This window comes from Chiloscyllium plagiosum, unplaced genomic scaffold, assembly GCF_037043375.1.
Source record: "Chiloscyllium plagiosum isolate Xiang-an unplaced genomic scaffold, Cpla_swu_hap1 HiC_scaffold_38, whole genome shotgun sequence".
Taxonomy (NCBI): domain Eukaryota; kingdom Metazoa; phylum Chordata; class Chondrichthyes; order Orectolobiformes; family Hemiscylliidae; genus Chiloscyllium; species Chiloscyllium plagiosum.
In genome coordinates, this window is record NW_028270176.1 from 7,702,990 (window position 1) to 7,720,551 (window position 17,562).

The following is a 17,562-nucleotide window of genomic DNA, read 5'->3' on the forward strand; positions in this document are numbered from 1 at the left end:
TACCTAATACATTGACATTTTCTCGAGTACTCTCGTAATCATCCCTGATCTCAACATCAGTCATGTCCTTCTGAGTGATTACCAACACAAAGTATTCATTGAGGATCTCTCCCACTTCCTGTGGCTCAACTTGTCTTCTTTAACCTTGAGTGGGCCTAGTCTTTTACTTCAAAACATTAATGTTTCATCCTCCCCATTGACGCTGACAGACCTGCTGAGTTTCTCGAGCAATATCTGTTCTTGTTTAAGAGATGACATTTTCCACATTAAAAAAAGGATTCTTTAATTGTGCTTGTCTGTATATCTTCTGTGTGAGAATGTGATCTGAGAACAAATGTTATTGGGTTTAAGTTTTCCATTTCAGCCGGATATCTGGTGTCGATTATCATCTATTCTCAAAGTTTGGGTCTGAACATTCAGTTAGTCTGACTAGGAAGCCTTGAGGTTAATTTTTAAGGTACATGGACATTCTCACTTTGCTGTGTTATGAATCCAGATGGAGGGAGGCTGATTTGATTTGGTTCTGGATCTAAGTGTGGTGAATGTGTCCTCAGGGATGAGAGCTGAGATAAACCGTGATCATATGGAATGACAGAGCAGGCTTAAAGTGCAAATAGGTTACTGGTGTCCCTCATGATTATGTGACATTCTGTCCTGTAAAAACAGCCAAATAATTTCTGCCACTCAGCCAAAAGTGAGCTTCAGCTACACTATTTAAAAATGTAGATTCGAACTGCAAAGTTCCATGAATAGAGTAAAACTTGTCTGTTTGTGGAGTCGTGGGATTTCTTTTTACCCAAAGTCATAAACGTCAGTGAAAATGTCAGCATGTGTGAGCAAGTTGAAAACAACTTTCAGAAAATGAATGCTACTCATCGTGCTATTTTCTGTTTAAGGCAATGTCTGCATTTTAAAGTATTTCTTAGTCGTCCAAAATATCTTTTAGAAAGAATTCAATAATACTGCCGTAATTTGTTGTTTTTTTCTCTCCATTTGATAGCAATAATCAGGAGAGGAACTGTCCCAGTGGAGACTTACACACCATATAAATGAGGGCTCATTCAGAGATCTCACAACAGAGTATTTTCAGAAGCTAACATTTCCAGATAAACAGAAATCACTTCTGAACACAGAAATGGGATATGCGCATTCAGTAATAATTCAGGTAGAACATGTTTACTATCCAATTCTTGCGGTGTTTGGAGTCACTGGTGAGCCACTATCTCATATTACTGCTGTGAATCGGAGTTTATTGCGACTATACAATCGTACTTCTGTTATTCCATCTGAGTTTTGCATGGCCATGTCTTCTGATTTATCTTGTGGTATAATAAAGTGCCAAAACTCTGCTATTGTATTGCGTTAATGAAATTAATGAATTAAAAGTCTTTTGTATCCAACTTTTGTGAACTTCCTGGATTATTCCCTCCATTTGCTGTATTGAGATGAGATATTAGCTTAGAAAATGCATGAAATAATGATGTTCAGAAATGGCTTCATCTCGAGAAGCTAAGCTATTTCAAAGTTTGATTCACAAATTATAGCTTCAATGCCAAATATTGAGATAGCTCATCGTCTTTGTGTTGGATTGAGATAGCATGCCCAAAATAAACCGGTACATCAATGTATTTATAAGCTACGACTGTTCTGAAATGTTATATCCATTACCTAAAATTACTTCACAGATTGACCAATGAATGGAATTCTCTGCTATCCTCTCCAGATATTCCCCTCGATCTAACTGAGGATAACACTTGTCAACTGGCTGTGAAATTAAACACTTTTAAGTCTTTGGTTACCTCACTTTCAAGTGTGTCAATTGGAATGATGCACTGTTTTGTTTCTCAGTATGTCAGACATCATAGGATTGCACTGATGATCACTAATTGTAGAGTTCTGTCTTTTAACATTGTAAATTAATTTCAAAAGAGTTGCCTGCCATTGTGTAATACTTCCTGGAGAGGAATGCTGCCCAATTCTTTCAATTATTTCTATTAATGCAATGATTTATGGAAATATTAAATATAACAAAGTTCCAGTATTCTCTGAGTGAGATATTTTAGTGAATCATGTGAAAATTGTGCTAAGTTTACTCACTTTATTGTTTGATGTCCGCATTGATGATAATTATCTTTAATATAATCACCTAAGAGTGTGCTTTTATTCAAACAATCAGTTTTGAATGCTTACTGTACCCAGAGGATTAGATGTGCCATTCTACATCCTCTAAAACTATTGGCTGAGGTATTGTCTGGAAACATTTTTATGTTTGTTTTCCTTTTTCTCTCTTCCAGCTAATATGTTGGTGATTATTATGCTGTCTCGAAGAAATTGTGGCCTCTCCAAATGTATTTCTTGCTCCTTGTTTGCAATGGCAGCAGCCGATCTCCTGGTCGTTATTGCTGAACCAATATTCTACAGGATTGCTCAGATGTATTTCCATGGCTCATTCCTGCTCATTACTCCGGTGTGTAGCTTTATTTATGCGCTCGTTTTCACATCAACAGAGATTTCCGTTTGGCTCACAGTTGCTTTCACCTTCGATCGGTTTATGGCCATATGTTGTGATAAATTGAAAGCAAAGTATTGTACAAAGAAAATGGCAGCTGTTATAATAGGGACAGTGACTGTTTTGGGTTGTTTAGTATCTGTCGCCTGGTATTTCAGATATGAACCTCTGTACACGATTGATAATATTCCCTGGTATTGCATTACAAAAGCCAGCTTCATCACTTCGACTGCATGGGCGGGTTTTGTCATCTTTTATTTCATTTTCATTGTTTTTGTGCCATTCTTAATCATGTTACTCCTCAACCTTCTGACTGTCAGACGTATTTTAATAGCAAGTAAAGTCCGCAGGGCACTGCGTGGCCAGCTCAATGGAGAGAATGGCAAGGATCCAGAAATGGAGATGCAAAGGAAATCCATCATATTACTCTTCAGTATATCTGGCAGCTTTATAACGTTATGGGTGACCCAGCTTGTATTTTACATTTATCAGCGAATTGTAAAGGCATATTCTTACTCTGTCACAGATCCCCTTTATTACCTGGAATCCATCGCCAATATGGTTCAGCTTCTCAGTACCTGCAGCAACACATGTATATATGTCCTGACCCAGAATAAATTCCGAGAGCAGCTGAAGACTGCAGTTAAATACCCCTTTGACCTCATTATGAATTGGCAAAATTTCATGAAAGGCTAAGTTATTTAGGTGATCAAACTAAATTCATTTCATTACTACATTCCATTTGTGCCCTTCCCCTGTATAATATACTCTGGGTGGAAAGTAATGCAGCATAGACCCAACTGACATCTGTTTATGATATTCCCCATGCAGGTTATGCATATCTGTGAAAAACATAACTCAGTGTAAGACTTATTCAGCAGACCCGAATTTGTAGGGAATACCCGCATTTCGCGCCAAATGTATGGCTCTGAAACATGCATCATGTCTTCAAATATGTTCCTGTATGGCACAAACAGAACTAAAGCAAAATTCTTTAGCAAAAACCTGACTGCAAGCCTGTTTATTGATATGGTACACTTGAGACAAATATAAAGAAAGACAGTAATGGACAAAGTTTGGAGAACTGCTAAAGACCATTGCGCGTGTTAAGAGTACGTGGTCATACACATAAATAAGACACAGATAAGCACATTTAATATAACCGTATGCTGTAATTGGTAAATACATTTATGATCATGTGAGAGATACAGGATGGCTAAGTCATAGATTATTAGGGAAACTGTCATTTCATTATTAAGTAAAGGTAAACCAATGATGAAATTTAGAGATATAAGTAAACACTGCTGACGATACCAAACCCACCGGTGAGATGTTTCTAACAAACAGATGTTTCTATCGGTTAAGAAAGCTAATGAGGTTACGAAGATTGTGGAGAATGCGGAAATATTTCTAAAACAATTACACCAGAAATATCAGGTGATCAAAGCATTAAGGAAATGGGTCTGTATTATTGAGAAAAGCAAAGAACAGATAGCTGTCATGGTGCAACATTGTACAAATCCTATCTGTGTACAGAGCTGTTTTGGATTGTGGTATAACAGCTCAGTCAGGAACTCATGGAAAATAACACAACACAGAGAGCCCTCAGACAGGAACTGTGTGACGGTAGAGGAACGTTAAGAGAGTCAACCACAAAGAGCTTACAGAAAAGCAGGTTAATCTCTGCGTAGACTTCAGTTACTGGAGTTAGATGAATTTGGGGAAATGCCGTATTTAAAGTTGGTCAGTTATAGAATGATTGTGAGATCTGTTCAGGTGAAAGCACGGATTTGAGATAACCAAGTGAAGGAGCTATTCGGGATGGTACCAGGGCAGCTGTCCAGCTGACAGCTCTGCCCTTGAATAGCTGCAGGTAAACATTTCAGTTGGTCTTGTTATTGAACACACAAATGACGATCTGCAGCATCACGTATTAAATAGGGAGTTGAATTCTCACTGTCTTACCCCAAGAGACGGAGAGATTTTATGTGGAGAATTAGGATTTATTGAATTGGGAGATGATCCTTGTGATTGAGCAGGAAGTGAAGAGATTTCCGAAGTGGTCACTACAATTGGATATGATGGATATGATAGGCCTACAGAGAGCAGCATGCCCTACTGGACAAAAGGCAGCTGAACCAACCACCCTTGTTCACAAAGGTCTTACACACGTCAAAACATTCACATCCACCCTTTCATCACTCAGCATCCAGAGTTGGATCCAGTTGCAGGAATCAGTTAAATTCAACAATAGTTTGTTGACACCCTGAGAGTACTTGCGAAATGGTTTTAGAATAATTCTCAGCTTACTCAGTCCCAAGGTGCCAATAATATCTTGGCAGAGAGCATGATGAGAAATTTAAATTCATAGAATCCCTACAGGCCACTTGGCCATCAAGTCGACACCAACCTACTGAACATCCCAGCCAGACCCACCACCCCGATCTATCTTAGTAACCTTGCATTTCTCATGGCTAATCCACCTAGCCTGCATTTCCCTGGACACTCTGGGCAATTTAACATGGCCAATCAATCAAACATCTTTGAACTGTGGAGGGAAACCAGAGCACCTTGAGTAAACCCATGCAGACACGGGGAGAATGTGCTAACTCCATACAGGGAGTCTCCTGAGGTTGGAATTGAAACCAGTTTCCTGGCGTTGTGAGGCAGCAGAGCTAACCATTGATCTACCCCGCTACCCCACATTTAGGTTAACTCCATGCTTAAGTTAGCCCTAGGTGTACCTAGTCATGCTGCTGAACATGGACAGAGTGGAAGGTGACTCCAGTCAGGCAGAAGAGACAGTCAGGGGACGATATAAGTTACAGCTAAACAAATAGCAATGTTGCATCAGATAGTATCCATCAGCTAATGTCTGATTCCCTCAGAGTATTTTCCACTGCACTAACTCGGTAACTCCCCGCTGGAATTCAGCTCTTGAATCCAGGTTTGACCCAAGGCTGTACTGAGATCAGGAGCTGGGTGATCCTGGCAAAACCCAAACTGGGGGTCACTGAGCAGGTGCTGTTTGATAGCACGGTTGATGACCCCTTCCATCACTTTACTGATGATAGAGATTAGATTGATTGGACAGAAATTGGCTGGGTTGGATGTGTCCTGCTCTTTGTTTACAGGACATACCTGGGCCATTTTCCACGTTGTCGGATAGATGCCAGTGTTGGAACTGTACCAGAAGAGCTTGGTGAGGGGCGTGGCAAGTTCTGTCACACAAGTCTTCAATACTATTGCTGGAATGTTATCAGAGCCCATTGCCTTTGCAGTATCCAGTGCCTCCAGCCATTTCTTGATATCACGTGGAGTGAATCGAATTGGCTGGGGACTGGTTGTCTCTGGTTTGTTACCCGTGCCACGTGATAGAGAGTCGAGGAATAGGGAGAGAGAACAGTTAAATGCGTGGCTACAGGGATGGTGCAGGAGGGAGGGATTCCGGTATTTGGATAACTGGGGTTCTTTCTGGGGAAGGTGGGACCTCTATAAACAGGATGGTCTACACCTGAACCTGAAGGGCACCAGTATCCTTTTGGGAAGGTTTGCTAGTGCTCTTGTGGGGGATTTAAACTAACTCTGCAGGGACATGGGAACCTAGACTTTAGGGTGTAGGACCTGGAGTGTAGGGAGGTTAGGAACATGGCATCAATCTCAGAGGAGGGGGCCTGTAAACAGGAAAGTGGTTTGAAGTGTGTATACTTCAATGCAAGAAGTATACGAAATAAGGTAGGTGAACTTGCAGCGTGGGTTGGTAACTGGGATTTCGATGTTGTGGCTGTTACGGAGACATGGGTAGAACAGGGACAGAATTGGCTTTTGCAGGTTCCAGGGTTTAAATGTTTTAGTAGGGTCAGAGGTGGGGGTAAAAGAGGGGGAGGTGTGGCATTGCTTGTCAAAGATCGTATTACAGCGGTGGAAAGGACGATGGATGAAGACTCGCCATCTGAGGTAGTTTGGGCTGAGGTTAGGAATAGGAAAGGTGAGGTCACCCTGTTAGGAGTTTTTTACAGGCCTCCTAATAGTCCTAGAAACGTAGAAGAAAGGATTGCGAGGATGATTCAGGAGAAGAGTGAAAGTAATAGGGTGGTTGTTATGGGGGACTTTAACTTTCCTGATATTGATTGGGAAAGCTATAGCTCTAGTTCGTTAGATGGGTCGGTGTTTGTCCAATGTGTGCAGGAGGGTTTCCTGACACAATATGTAGACAGGCCAACAAGAGGTGAGGCCGTACTGGATTTGGTTCTGGGTAACGAACCAGGCCAGGTGTTAGAATTAGAGGTAGGTGAGCACTTTGGGGACAGTGACCACAATTCGGTGACTTTTACTCTCGTGATGGAGAGGGATAAGTGTGCACTGCAGGGCAAGAGTTATAGCTGGGGTCAGGGAAATTATGATGCGGTGAGGCATGACTTAGGATGCGTGGCTTGGAAAAGTAGGCTTCAAGGCAAGGGCGTAATTGATATGTGGAGCTTGTTCAGGGAGCAACTATTGAGTGTCTTTTTTTTTAGATTACTTACAGTGTGGAAACAGGCCCTTCGGCCCAACAAGTCCACACCGCCCCGCCGAAGCGCAACCCACCCATACCCCTACCCCTACATTTACCCCTTACCTAACACTACGGGCAATTTAGCATGGCCAATTCACCTGACCTGCACATCTTTTGGATTGTGGGAGGAAACCGGAGCACCCGGAGGAAACCCACGCAGACACGGGAGAATGTGCAAACTCCACACAGTCAGTCGCCTGAGGCGGGAATTGAACCCGGGTCTCTGGCGCTGTGAAGCAGCAGTGCTAACCACTGTGCCACCGTGCCGCCCACATGTCCTTGATAAGTATGTACCTGTCAGGCAGGGAGGAAAGGGTCGTGTGAGGGAGCCGTGGTTTAATAAGGAATTGGAATCCCTTGTTAAATGGAAGAGGGCGGCCTATGTAAAGATGAGGCGTGAAGGTTCAATTGGGGCGATTGAGAGTTATAAGGTAACCAGGAAGGACCTGAAGAGAGAGCTAAGAGCAGCAAGGAGGGGACATGAAAGGTCCTTAGTTGGTAGGATGAGGGAAAACCCTAAGGCTTTCTATAGGTTATGTCAGCAATAAAAGAATGACTAGGGTAGGAATAGGTCCAGTCAAGGATAGTAGTGGGAAGTTGCGTGTGGAGGCTGAAGAGATTGGGGAGACACTGAATGAATACTTTTCATCAGTATTCACTCAGGAACAGGACATTGTTGCTGATGTGAATACTGAGTCACAATTAAGTAGAATGAATGGCTTTGAGGTATGTAGGGAAGAGGTGTTGGAAATTCTGGAAAGGGTGAAAATAGATAAGTCCCCTGGGCCTGATGGCATTTATCCTAGGATTCTCTGGGAAGCAAGGGAGGAGATTGCAGAGCCATTGACCTTGATTTTTATGTCCTCGTTGTCTACAGGAGTAGTGCCAGAAGATTGGAGGATAGCAAATGTGGTTCCCTTGTTCAAGAAGGGGAGTAGGGATAACCCTAGTAACTATAGGCCGGTGAGTCTCACTTCTGTTGTGGGCAAAGTCTTAGAGAGAATTGTAAGGGATAGGATTTATGAACATCTGGATAGGAATAATGTGATCAAGGATAGTCAGTATGGTTTTGTGAAGGGCAGGTCGTGCCTCACAAACCTTATTGAATTCTTTGAGATTGTGACTAAGGAGGTGGACGAGGGGAAAGCGGTAGATGTGGTGTATATGGACTTTAGTAAGGCGTTTGATAAGGTTCCCCATGGTAGGCTACTGCAAAAAATACGGAGGTATGGCATTGAGGGTGAGTTGGAGGTTTGGATTAGGAATTGGCTGGCTGGAGACAGAGGGTAGTAGTTGATGGTAAAGGTTCATCTTGGAGTGCCGTTACTAGCGATGTTCCGCAAGGATCTGTTTTGGGACCATTGCTGTTGTCAGTTTCATAAATGACCTGGAGGAGGGGCTAGAAGGTTGGGTGAGCAAGTTTGCGGATGATACGAAAGTCGGAGGAGTTGTTGACAGTGAGGAAGGATGTGGCAGGTTACAGCGGGATATAGATAAGTTGCAGAACTGGGCAGAAAGGTGGCAAATGGAGTTCGATGTAGCTAAGTGTGAGGTGATTCACTTTGGTAAGAGTAACAAAAAGATGGGGTACTGGGCTAATGGTCGGATACTTGGTAGTGTGGGTGAGCAGAGGGATCTTGGTGTCCATGTACACAGATCGTTGAAAGTTGCCACCCAGGTAAATAGTGCGGTGAAGAAGGCATATGGCGTACTGGCTTTTATTGGTAGAGGAATTGAGTTCCGGAGTCCTGAGGTCATGTTGCAGTTGTATAAGACTCTGGTGCGGCCGCATCTGGAGTATTGTGTGCAGTTTTGGTCGCCATACTATAGGAAGGATGTGGAGGCACTGGAATGGGTGCAGAGGAGATTTACCAGGATGTTGCCTGGTATGGTAGGAAGATCGTATGAGGAAAGGCTGAGGCACTCGGGGCTGTTTTCATTGGAGAAAAGAAGGTTTAGGGGTGACTTGATAGAGGTGTACAAGATGATTAGGGGTTTAGATAGGGTTGACCGTGAGAACCTTTTTCCACGTATGGAGTCAGCTATTACGAGGGGGCATAGCTTTAAATTAAGGGGTGGTAGGTATAGGACAGATGTTAGCGGTAGGTTCTTTACTCAGCGAGTCGTGAGTTCATGGAATGCCCTGCCAGTAGCAGTGGTGCACTCTCCCTCTTTATGGGCATTTAAGCGGGCATTGGATAGGCATATGGAGGATAGTGGACTAGTGTAGGTTAGGTGGGCTTGGATCGGCACAACATCGAGGGCCAAAGGGCCTGTACTGCGCTGTATTCTTCTATGTTCGATATTCTATGGTATCAGTGATGCTGGGGAACACTGGAGTAGCCCAAGATGGATCAATCACTCAACACTTCTGACTGAAGATTGCTGCGAATGCTTTGTGCTGATGTGCTGGGCTCCTCCATCATGGAGGGTGGGGATATTTGTGGTGCCTTCACCTCCTGTGAGTTGTTTAATTGTCCACCCCATTATGACTGGATGTGGAAGGACTGCAGAGCTTAGATCTGATCCCTTGGTTGTGGGATCACTTAGCTCTGTCTGTGCCATTTAGCATGCTAGTAATCCTGTTTGGTAGCTTCACAAGTTTGTCACCTCATTTTTAGTAATGCTAGATGCTGCTCCTGGCATGCCCTCCTGCACTCTCCATTGAACCAAGCTTGATGGTAATGGTTGAGTGGGGGATATGCCAGGCCGTGAGGTTACAGATTGTGCTGGAGTACACGCCCACAGTGCCTCATGGATGCCCGGGCTTGAGCTACTAGATCAGTTCAAAGTCTGTTGCATTTAGCGCGGTGATAGTGCCACATAACACAATGAAGGTTATTCTCAATGTGAAGGGGGGACTCCATCTCCACAAGGTCAGTGCAGTGGTCACTTTTACCTGGACAGACATGGACAGATGCTTCTGCAGATTAATAAGGATGAGTCAAGTATGTTCTTTTTCCCCCCTTCACCACCTGTCACAGACCCAGTCCAACAGTGAAATCCTTTAGGACCCGACCAGCTCGGTCAGTAATGTTGCTGCCGAGCCACTCTTGGTGGTGGATATTGAAATTCCTCAGCAGGAGTACGTTTTGTACCCTTGCCACCTTCAGGGCTTCATCCAAGTGTTGTTCAAAATGGAGGAGTACTGATTCATCAGCCGAAGGAGGAGGATACGTGGTAAACAGTAAGAGATTTCCTTGCCCATGTGCTGGGTCTGTCCTACCAGTGAAGGGATGGTAATGGTGGTGTCTGTGGTGTTATGCGTAAGGTCTGATTCCGTAAGAATGACTGTGTAAGGCTGTTGCTTGACTGGTCTGTGAGACAGCTCTCCCAATTTCAGCACTAGCCCCCATGGTCGATAGGGCTGTTTGTGGTGTTGCTGTTGTCTTTTCTGTTTCCAAGGTCGATGCCAGGTGGTCTGTCCAGTTTCATTTCTTTGCTGTTTTTTCTCGCGATTGATACAACTGAGTGCCTTGCTGGGGCATTTCAGAGGGCAGCTGAGAGTTAACCACATTGCTGTGGCTCTGGAGTCACATGTAGGCTAGACCAGGTAAGGATGGCAGATTTCCTTCCCTGAAGGGCATTACTGAACCAGATGGGTTTTTCCGACAATTGACAATGGTTTCATGGTCATCGATTGACCCTTAATTCCAGATTTTTTTTAATGAATTAAAATTCCACCATCTGTGGCAGGATTCATACCCAGGTCCCCAGAACATTATACTGGGTTTCTGGATTAATAGTCGAGTGATAATACCACGAGGCCATCACCTCCTCATAGCCTTGATTAGTCAGGGCATAGAGCTTCAGAGCAGGGAGGTTATGTCAGAATCATAGAAAGCCTTGGCGGGGCCACAGCTAGAGTATTGTGTGCGGTTCTGGAATCCATATTATAGGAATGATATGAAAGCACAGGAGAGGGTGCATGGAAGGTTTTACAGGATATGCTGAAGAATGGTCACTGGACTCAAAATGTTAACTCAGCTTTCTTTCCACAGATGCTGCCAGAGCTGCTGAGATTTTCCAGCAATTTCTATATTTGTTTTGCAGGATTATAGAATCTCTACAGTGTGGAAACAGGCTTTATGACCCAACAAGTCCACACCGACCCTCTGTAGAGTATCCAACCCAGACCCATTCCCCTACCCTATGACTTGACATTACCCCTGACTAATGCATCTAGCCTACACATGACTGGACACTATGGGCAATTTAGCATGGCCAATTCACCTAACCTGCACATCTTTGGATTGTGGGCGGAAACCCATACAGACACAGGGAGAATGAGCAAACTCTACATAGACAGTCACCTCAGGCTTGAATTGAACCCAGGTCCCTGGTGCTGTGAGGCAATAGTGCTAACCACTGAGCCACATTTCTGCCCCTCGGCCATTGGCGCTCACAAGAATGTTACCGAGACTGCAGGGTTTGAGCTATAAGGAGGGACTGGATAGACAGACTCATACTAGTTCTTCCTAGGAGTGTTGGAGGCTGATGGGGGACTTTATAGAGGCTTATAAAATCATGAGGGGCATGGATAGGTTGAAGAGGTGTTCCCGGGGGTAGGGGACTCCAAACCGAGAAAGCATAGTTTGAAAGTGAGAGGAAAAGATTTGAAGGTTTAAATTTGAAAGAGAGGCAACTGTTTCTCATGGAGGGGTGGTGTATGTTTGAAATGAGCTAGCAGAGGAAGTAGTCCAAAGATGTGCAGGTTGGGTGAATTGGCCATGCTAAATTGCCTATAATGCCTAGTGATGTGTAGGCTAGGTGCATTATTCAGAGGTAAAGACGCATAATAGGGAGTGGAATGGGTCTGGGTGGAATACTCTTCAGGGGTAGGTGTGGATCTATTGGGCCATATAACCTGTTTCCACACTGTAAGGATTCTATAATACTGGTAAACCAATCCAGAGGAAAAGGCTGGTGCTATTACAACATTTAAAACTCATTTGGATGGGTCCGTGAATAGGAGGGTTGAGAGGGATGTGAGCCAACTGCTCGCAAGTGGGACGAGGTCGGAATGGGATACCTAGTTAGCATGGACGGGTTGGACCAAAGGGTCTGTTTCTGTGCTTTATGACTGTTGACTCAATGATTTCTCCAATCCATCACTCACAGGGATTGTCCTATTATTGGGTCACTCAAGCTGCAAAGCTTCTCTTTGGTGTTTTCCTCTGAGGTCTCAGAACTGAAACATTCTAATTAGCGACTTAATATCTCTGTGGGAATATATGTTCCCAACCAAAACTGAAATAGCAATGATACAACTTGAAAATTCCCCTGGGAATCTGAAACAGTATAACACCATGTCCCTAAATACACCAATACCGTGTTTAATTCAGAGGTTTTGGCTACAACACCCAGGAACAGATCCTTCATATGCAAAATGCTGGAGTTGTTCACCATTGTTGACAAAGTATATTACATCACAATTGATGCTATCGGTGTCCCTGGTAAGGCATTTTTAAAATTTGTTAATGGAATGAGAGCCAGCATTTATTTCCCATCCCTATTTGCCCAGAGAGCAGTTTCAGCGTCAACCACGTTGCTGTGGGTCTGGAGTCACCTATCAGCCAGACCAGGTAAGGATGGGAGTTGCTTTGTTTCAAGGGCATCAGTGAACCCGATGAGTTTTTCCAAAAATTAATTCATGGTCATCATTAAATGTTTAATTCCAGAGTTCTTTTCATTCGATTCAAATTCAACCGTAAGCACGGCAGGATTCAATGCCAGCTCCCCATTACCGGGCTCTCTGGATTACTAGTCCTGTGGTAATACCTAATACCTGAAACGTCAATTTTCCTGCTCCTCGGATGCTGCCTGACCTGCTGTGCTTTTCCAGCACCACTCTAATCTAGACTCTGGTTTCCAGCATCTGCAGTCCTTGTTCTTACCTGTGGTAATGCTGCTTGTCCATTGCTTCCCTTCAGTGTAACTTTGGGCGTTGCATGAATCTGTGCTGTGGAGTACCATGCCTCGGAGGTTATATCTCACTGGAAGTATTTGCCACTGTAGTACTGGGTTAACTGTGGGTCAGTCAGCACTGCCTTCATTGGGGATGATCAGGAGTTTTATTAGTTTTGATTTGATCTGTTGTGGGTGGATCACACTGAGTCGATCACATGCTCGGACGTCTTTTTCTTGTTTAACAAATGTAATCCCCTGCAAAGTGGATTTGAGTTTTGAACAAGTATGGTTGTCTTTCAATGAATAGTTTCAAGGAAGGAGCACTGACATTTCCTCATCCCAGTGAGTTACACATCACCAGGACTGAGTCTTCAACAGCACAGATTAGATTGAAGTTGAGTAATTCCATTTCTCAAGAACATCTTCATAATCAATGGTTTGTAAATGCTGTCTTTAAGGATTTGTCTATTATACCAAATGAATACGGGACATAGTTATTGATCACCCTACCTCTGCAACTAAATAAAATCTGACTGGCCAATTCCTCTCTATTACTCACACTCCCCCCACACGAGAAACCTTCACGGCATGCTGTCTTAGCTCACTGTGTCAGAAGAGACATACAGAATGGAATAATACACCATTGTAGTTTTATCTCATCTTAGCAGAGATCAGGCTTGTAATTATGAAATAAATATTGCCGATTTTTAGCACATGATGTACTTTAATGTGCACAATTCTAATTTAACAAGTATCTTTGCAATTGATTGACAGTGCAGGAGTAAATTACAACAATGAAACTAATTCCCATCAACCTTCCTTCTGTTGTTGTTTCCTTCCATATGAGAGTTTCCAAATCCTGCTCGAATTCGATCTGCATTTTTTTGTTTCAGTGCTTTGTTGCTTCAAATATCAAGCAGCATCCAAGGAGCAACAAAGCTCAGAAACAAAAAAATCGCTATCGAGCAGGATTTGGAAACTCTCATATGGCAGCTCCTTGGATGCTGCCTGACCTGCTGCGCTTTTCCAGCACCACATTTCCAGCTCGGATCTCCAGCATCTGCACTCCTCACTTTATCCTAGAAGCTTCAAATATCAAACCTTCCCTCACATTTATCGAAACAACTTGTCTTAATAACTCCAAGTGTAAGCAAGGACAATATTGTCACAACTTCCTGATGAAAGTAATTCCTCACGATTGCCGTATCTTATCTACCATTGTCCATTTCATGATTATCTCCAAGATCATATCCCTTTGTAAGGAAACTTAACTTAGCTATATTTACACAATCATTCTTGGAATGGCTTTAAAGAGCTTTGGTTGATATTTGTCAATGAGCAAATTACATGGGAATCAGGAATGGGAGCAAATAATTCAGCTCCCAATGAAGGTATTATGCCTGAATCGTCAGTTCTCCTGCTCCTCAGATGCTGCCTGACCTGTTGTGCTTTTCCAGCACCATACTCTCGACTCTGATCTCCAGCATCTACAGTCCTCACTTGCTCCCCGGTTAGTTTATCATACACCTCGATCAGACTCCCCCTCATTCTTATGAATTCCAGCCAGTACAAGCCCAAATTATTCAGCTGCTTCCATTAAGGCAGCCCTTTCATCCTGGGAATCAACCTGGTGAACCTCCTCTGACCTTCCTCCATTACCTCACATCCCTCCTCCTTTAGTAAGACAACATCCAACCTCTTCAGTCTGTCCAGATTGTTATAATCGATCAGTGAGTATTTATTCCTCTATAATGATTTGCAGCTTCTCAAGTGTCAGAGTGCATGATTCTGCATTATGGTTTCAGAACTGTCCACAGTGTGCTGAGTGACTGATAATTAAGTTGCAGTTTCAATTTTATGCCAAACGTCACTGTTTTTATGAGTTTACTGTCCAAATTGATGGCAGCTTATGGTTTGCATTTTGCTCCATGTGTTCAGAAGCAGATTATGGCAGATGCTGGAAATGTGAAACAAACATGGACAGAAACACACAAAATACATACACAGTTCAGAAGAAGTCACAATTTTACCAATGTTTCTCTCTCCACAGATATTGTCAGACCTGCTGAGGTTCTCCAGCATTATCTGCGTTTGCTTCATACATTGATATGTAAATTTACTTTTAACCAAAACTGTGTCTTTGAAATTCATTACATATTTGGTCATGTTGCCATTTACTTCCTCGTTTGTAATTTCAATGTCTGAGGTTTTTTTCATGAATTTATCCTTAGTTGCTGTCAACATAAAGTTCATCACATGGTCAGTATCTCTCCAGAAGCTCAGACTGGTAGATCCCACTTGTAATTTCTTCCCTCAGTTCCCTGAAACCCCCATTCCTGTTGGAAAGTTCAACTTCCTGACCAGCTGTGTACATTTTCACATGAGCAGTGTCGTGCTTCATCCCTGCTACCAATGAAATGATTGTAACTAACATACTATTTAAATAATCTTGTCACTTTAAGCTGAGATGTGATTGTGTGAGCCAGTACAGATTGAACCCATTGGGGAAGAGCTAAAACATGACATTTTTTCTCCTACTTTGTCAATGTTGTCAATTCATTCTTTGGTCCTGAATGAAAGTAATCTCAAATTTGCCTTGAAATCCCCCCTCGCGTTCCCACCTTGATTCGTGCTCACCTATTCCCAGCTTTCCTATTTCAGTTTCCATGGTAAGCTACTGACCAATATCTCCCATGAGCTCTGACTCAGCTTCCTCACCTCCCTCACTTCCTGCAAGGAGTCTATTTCGTTTGTCCTTTTTTTACATCTGAACACAACCAGCGTCTATTGTACAAACACCTGAGATCCCTTTCTTTATCAAGTGAAAGAATTCTTCTTTCTGTCTTTTCTTTTTAAAGGTACACATTGTTAAACTGCTGAACAATCTACTGCTTCTTTTGGTTATCTTCATGTTCATTAATCATCCCGTTTATTTTGTACCATATTTCAGTTTCTCAATGGATATCCCTTACCATCCATGTGATCACACACCACTGTCCCATTTTCCAATCCCCAGCTTGAGGTCCTCTCATTGGTAGGTGTTTGGATATAATCACTTTTTATCGGAGGCCATTGTTCCAAAATTGAGATTATTTTTACATTCTGTTATTCTTCTCGACCATCCTTGAATTGTATGCTAAAACCTAATCATTGCCATCTCAATTCATATTGAATACTGTTCAACCTGCAATTTCTAAACTAATTTCCGTACTTCCTCTTACAGTTAATGCACTGGCGATTGTGATCCTGTCCCTGGGGAAATGTGGGCTTTCCAGGTGCACGACTCATTACCTCGTGGCCATGGCAACAGCAGATCTGATGGTCATCATCACTGATGTTATATTGTATCAGCTGAATAATTACTTTTACCAGGGATCCTTCCTGCAGCGCACATTTGCCTGCATTATGATCAATTTCCTGCTTTTCCTGAGCTCTGACTCCTCTGTCTGGTTCACCGTTGCTTTTTCTGCTGATCGGTTTGTGGCCATTTGTTGCCAGAACCTGAAGCTGAGATATTGCACTGTGAAAACAGCTGCTGTGATTCTATCAACAACCTCCACTCTGTTCTTTGTAAAAAATGTTCCTATTTTCATTACACGGGAGCCTAAGATTGTGGTTGACAATGTTCAGTGGTCTTGTCAAATGAAGCCCAGCTATTTTACTGAACCCAGGTGGATGGTTTATGACTGGCTTGATAAGGTGTTAACACCATTACTCCCATTTGTTTTAGTGTTGCTCTTCAATGCTCTGACAGTCCGATACGTTTTAGTGGCTAATCGGATCCGTAAAGGATTGAGGGGTCAGAACAAGGAAGAGAAGCGCAGTGACCCTGAGATGGACAGCAGAAGAAAGTCAATGATTTTACTGTTCACCATATCTAGTAGCTCCATACTTCTGTGGTCACCCTATGTAATCAATTTCTTATATTATCGAATTGCAGCAATTGATCCCAGATCTTACAACGACAGTTGGCACGTATTTGAAAGAATTGGATTTATGCTGCTGAGTTTGAGTTGCTGCACAAATGCATTTATTTATGGAGTAACTCAATTGAAGTTCAGGGGACAGTTCATTTACGCAGTAAAATACCCACTGATTTTAATCAGCAGAGTCTTTACTTTGAAAATGAATTGATGACAATCTCGAAGACAGCTCCATACCCACCTGCTTTCATGGGGCAGTATTGAGGAGAAAGCTTCCATCAAATGGTTTGTGTGAACAATGTTTGTTTGAGTGAAAATATGAATAGCACTATCGGCTTATTTTCCATTGGGCATTGTTTTCTTTTGGATTGCCATAATATTGAGACAAGATTTTTAATCTTCAACTGATGTTGGTTTAATATTAATTTGTTCAAAAAGGTATAACATTGCAGCATCCCCAGAAATAAAGCAAGATTCCTAAAACATCAATAGGCAGTCTTGAATGAGGGAGATTGGATTCCATTAGTCTGTGTTGTATTGTAAACGAGTCCACTCACATTTTGTCTGCCTCATTTCAGTTTTATTTCACATTCTCCTTTCCTCTCATATCCTTATTTCATTCACCTCAGAAATGATCTAATATGAACGCGAATGATGTTTCTTTT

General features: G+C 42.7%; 1 protein-coding gene across 1 annotated transcript; it reads left to right on the forward strand.

The window, feature by feature from the left end:
* The first annotated feature begins 12,453 nt into the window (after window positions 1–12,453).
* LOC148138985 (putative G protein-coupled receptor 139) lies at window positions 12,454–17,108 on the forward strand. The gene is made up of 2 exons (XM_087980796.1): window positions 12,454–12,520; window positions 16,198–17,108. The coding sequence occupies exons 1-2, from the start codon at window positions 12,454–12,456 to the stop codon at window positions 17,106–17,108; spliced, it is 978 nt and encodes a 325-aa protein (XP_087836922.1).
* The last annotated feature ends 454 nt before the right edge of the window (window positions 17,109–17,562 follow it).

Bases quoted from the DNA above. Each gene is read 5' to 3' on its own strand.
- LOC148138985 (XM_087980796.1), top strand. From the start codon at position 12,454: ATGCTGGAGTTGTTCACCATTGTTGACAAAGTATATTACATCACAATT. The intron at 12,521-16,197 runs GTAAGGCATTTT...TTCCTCTTACAG, and splicing joins TGATGCTATCGGTGTCCCTG to TTAATGCACTGGCGATTGTG.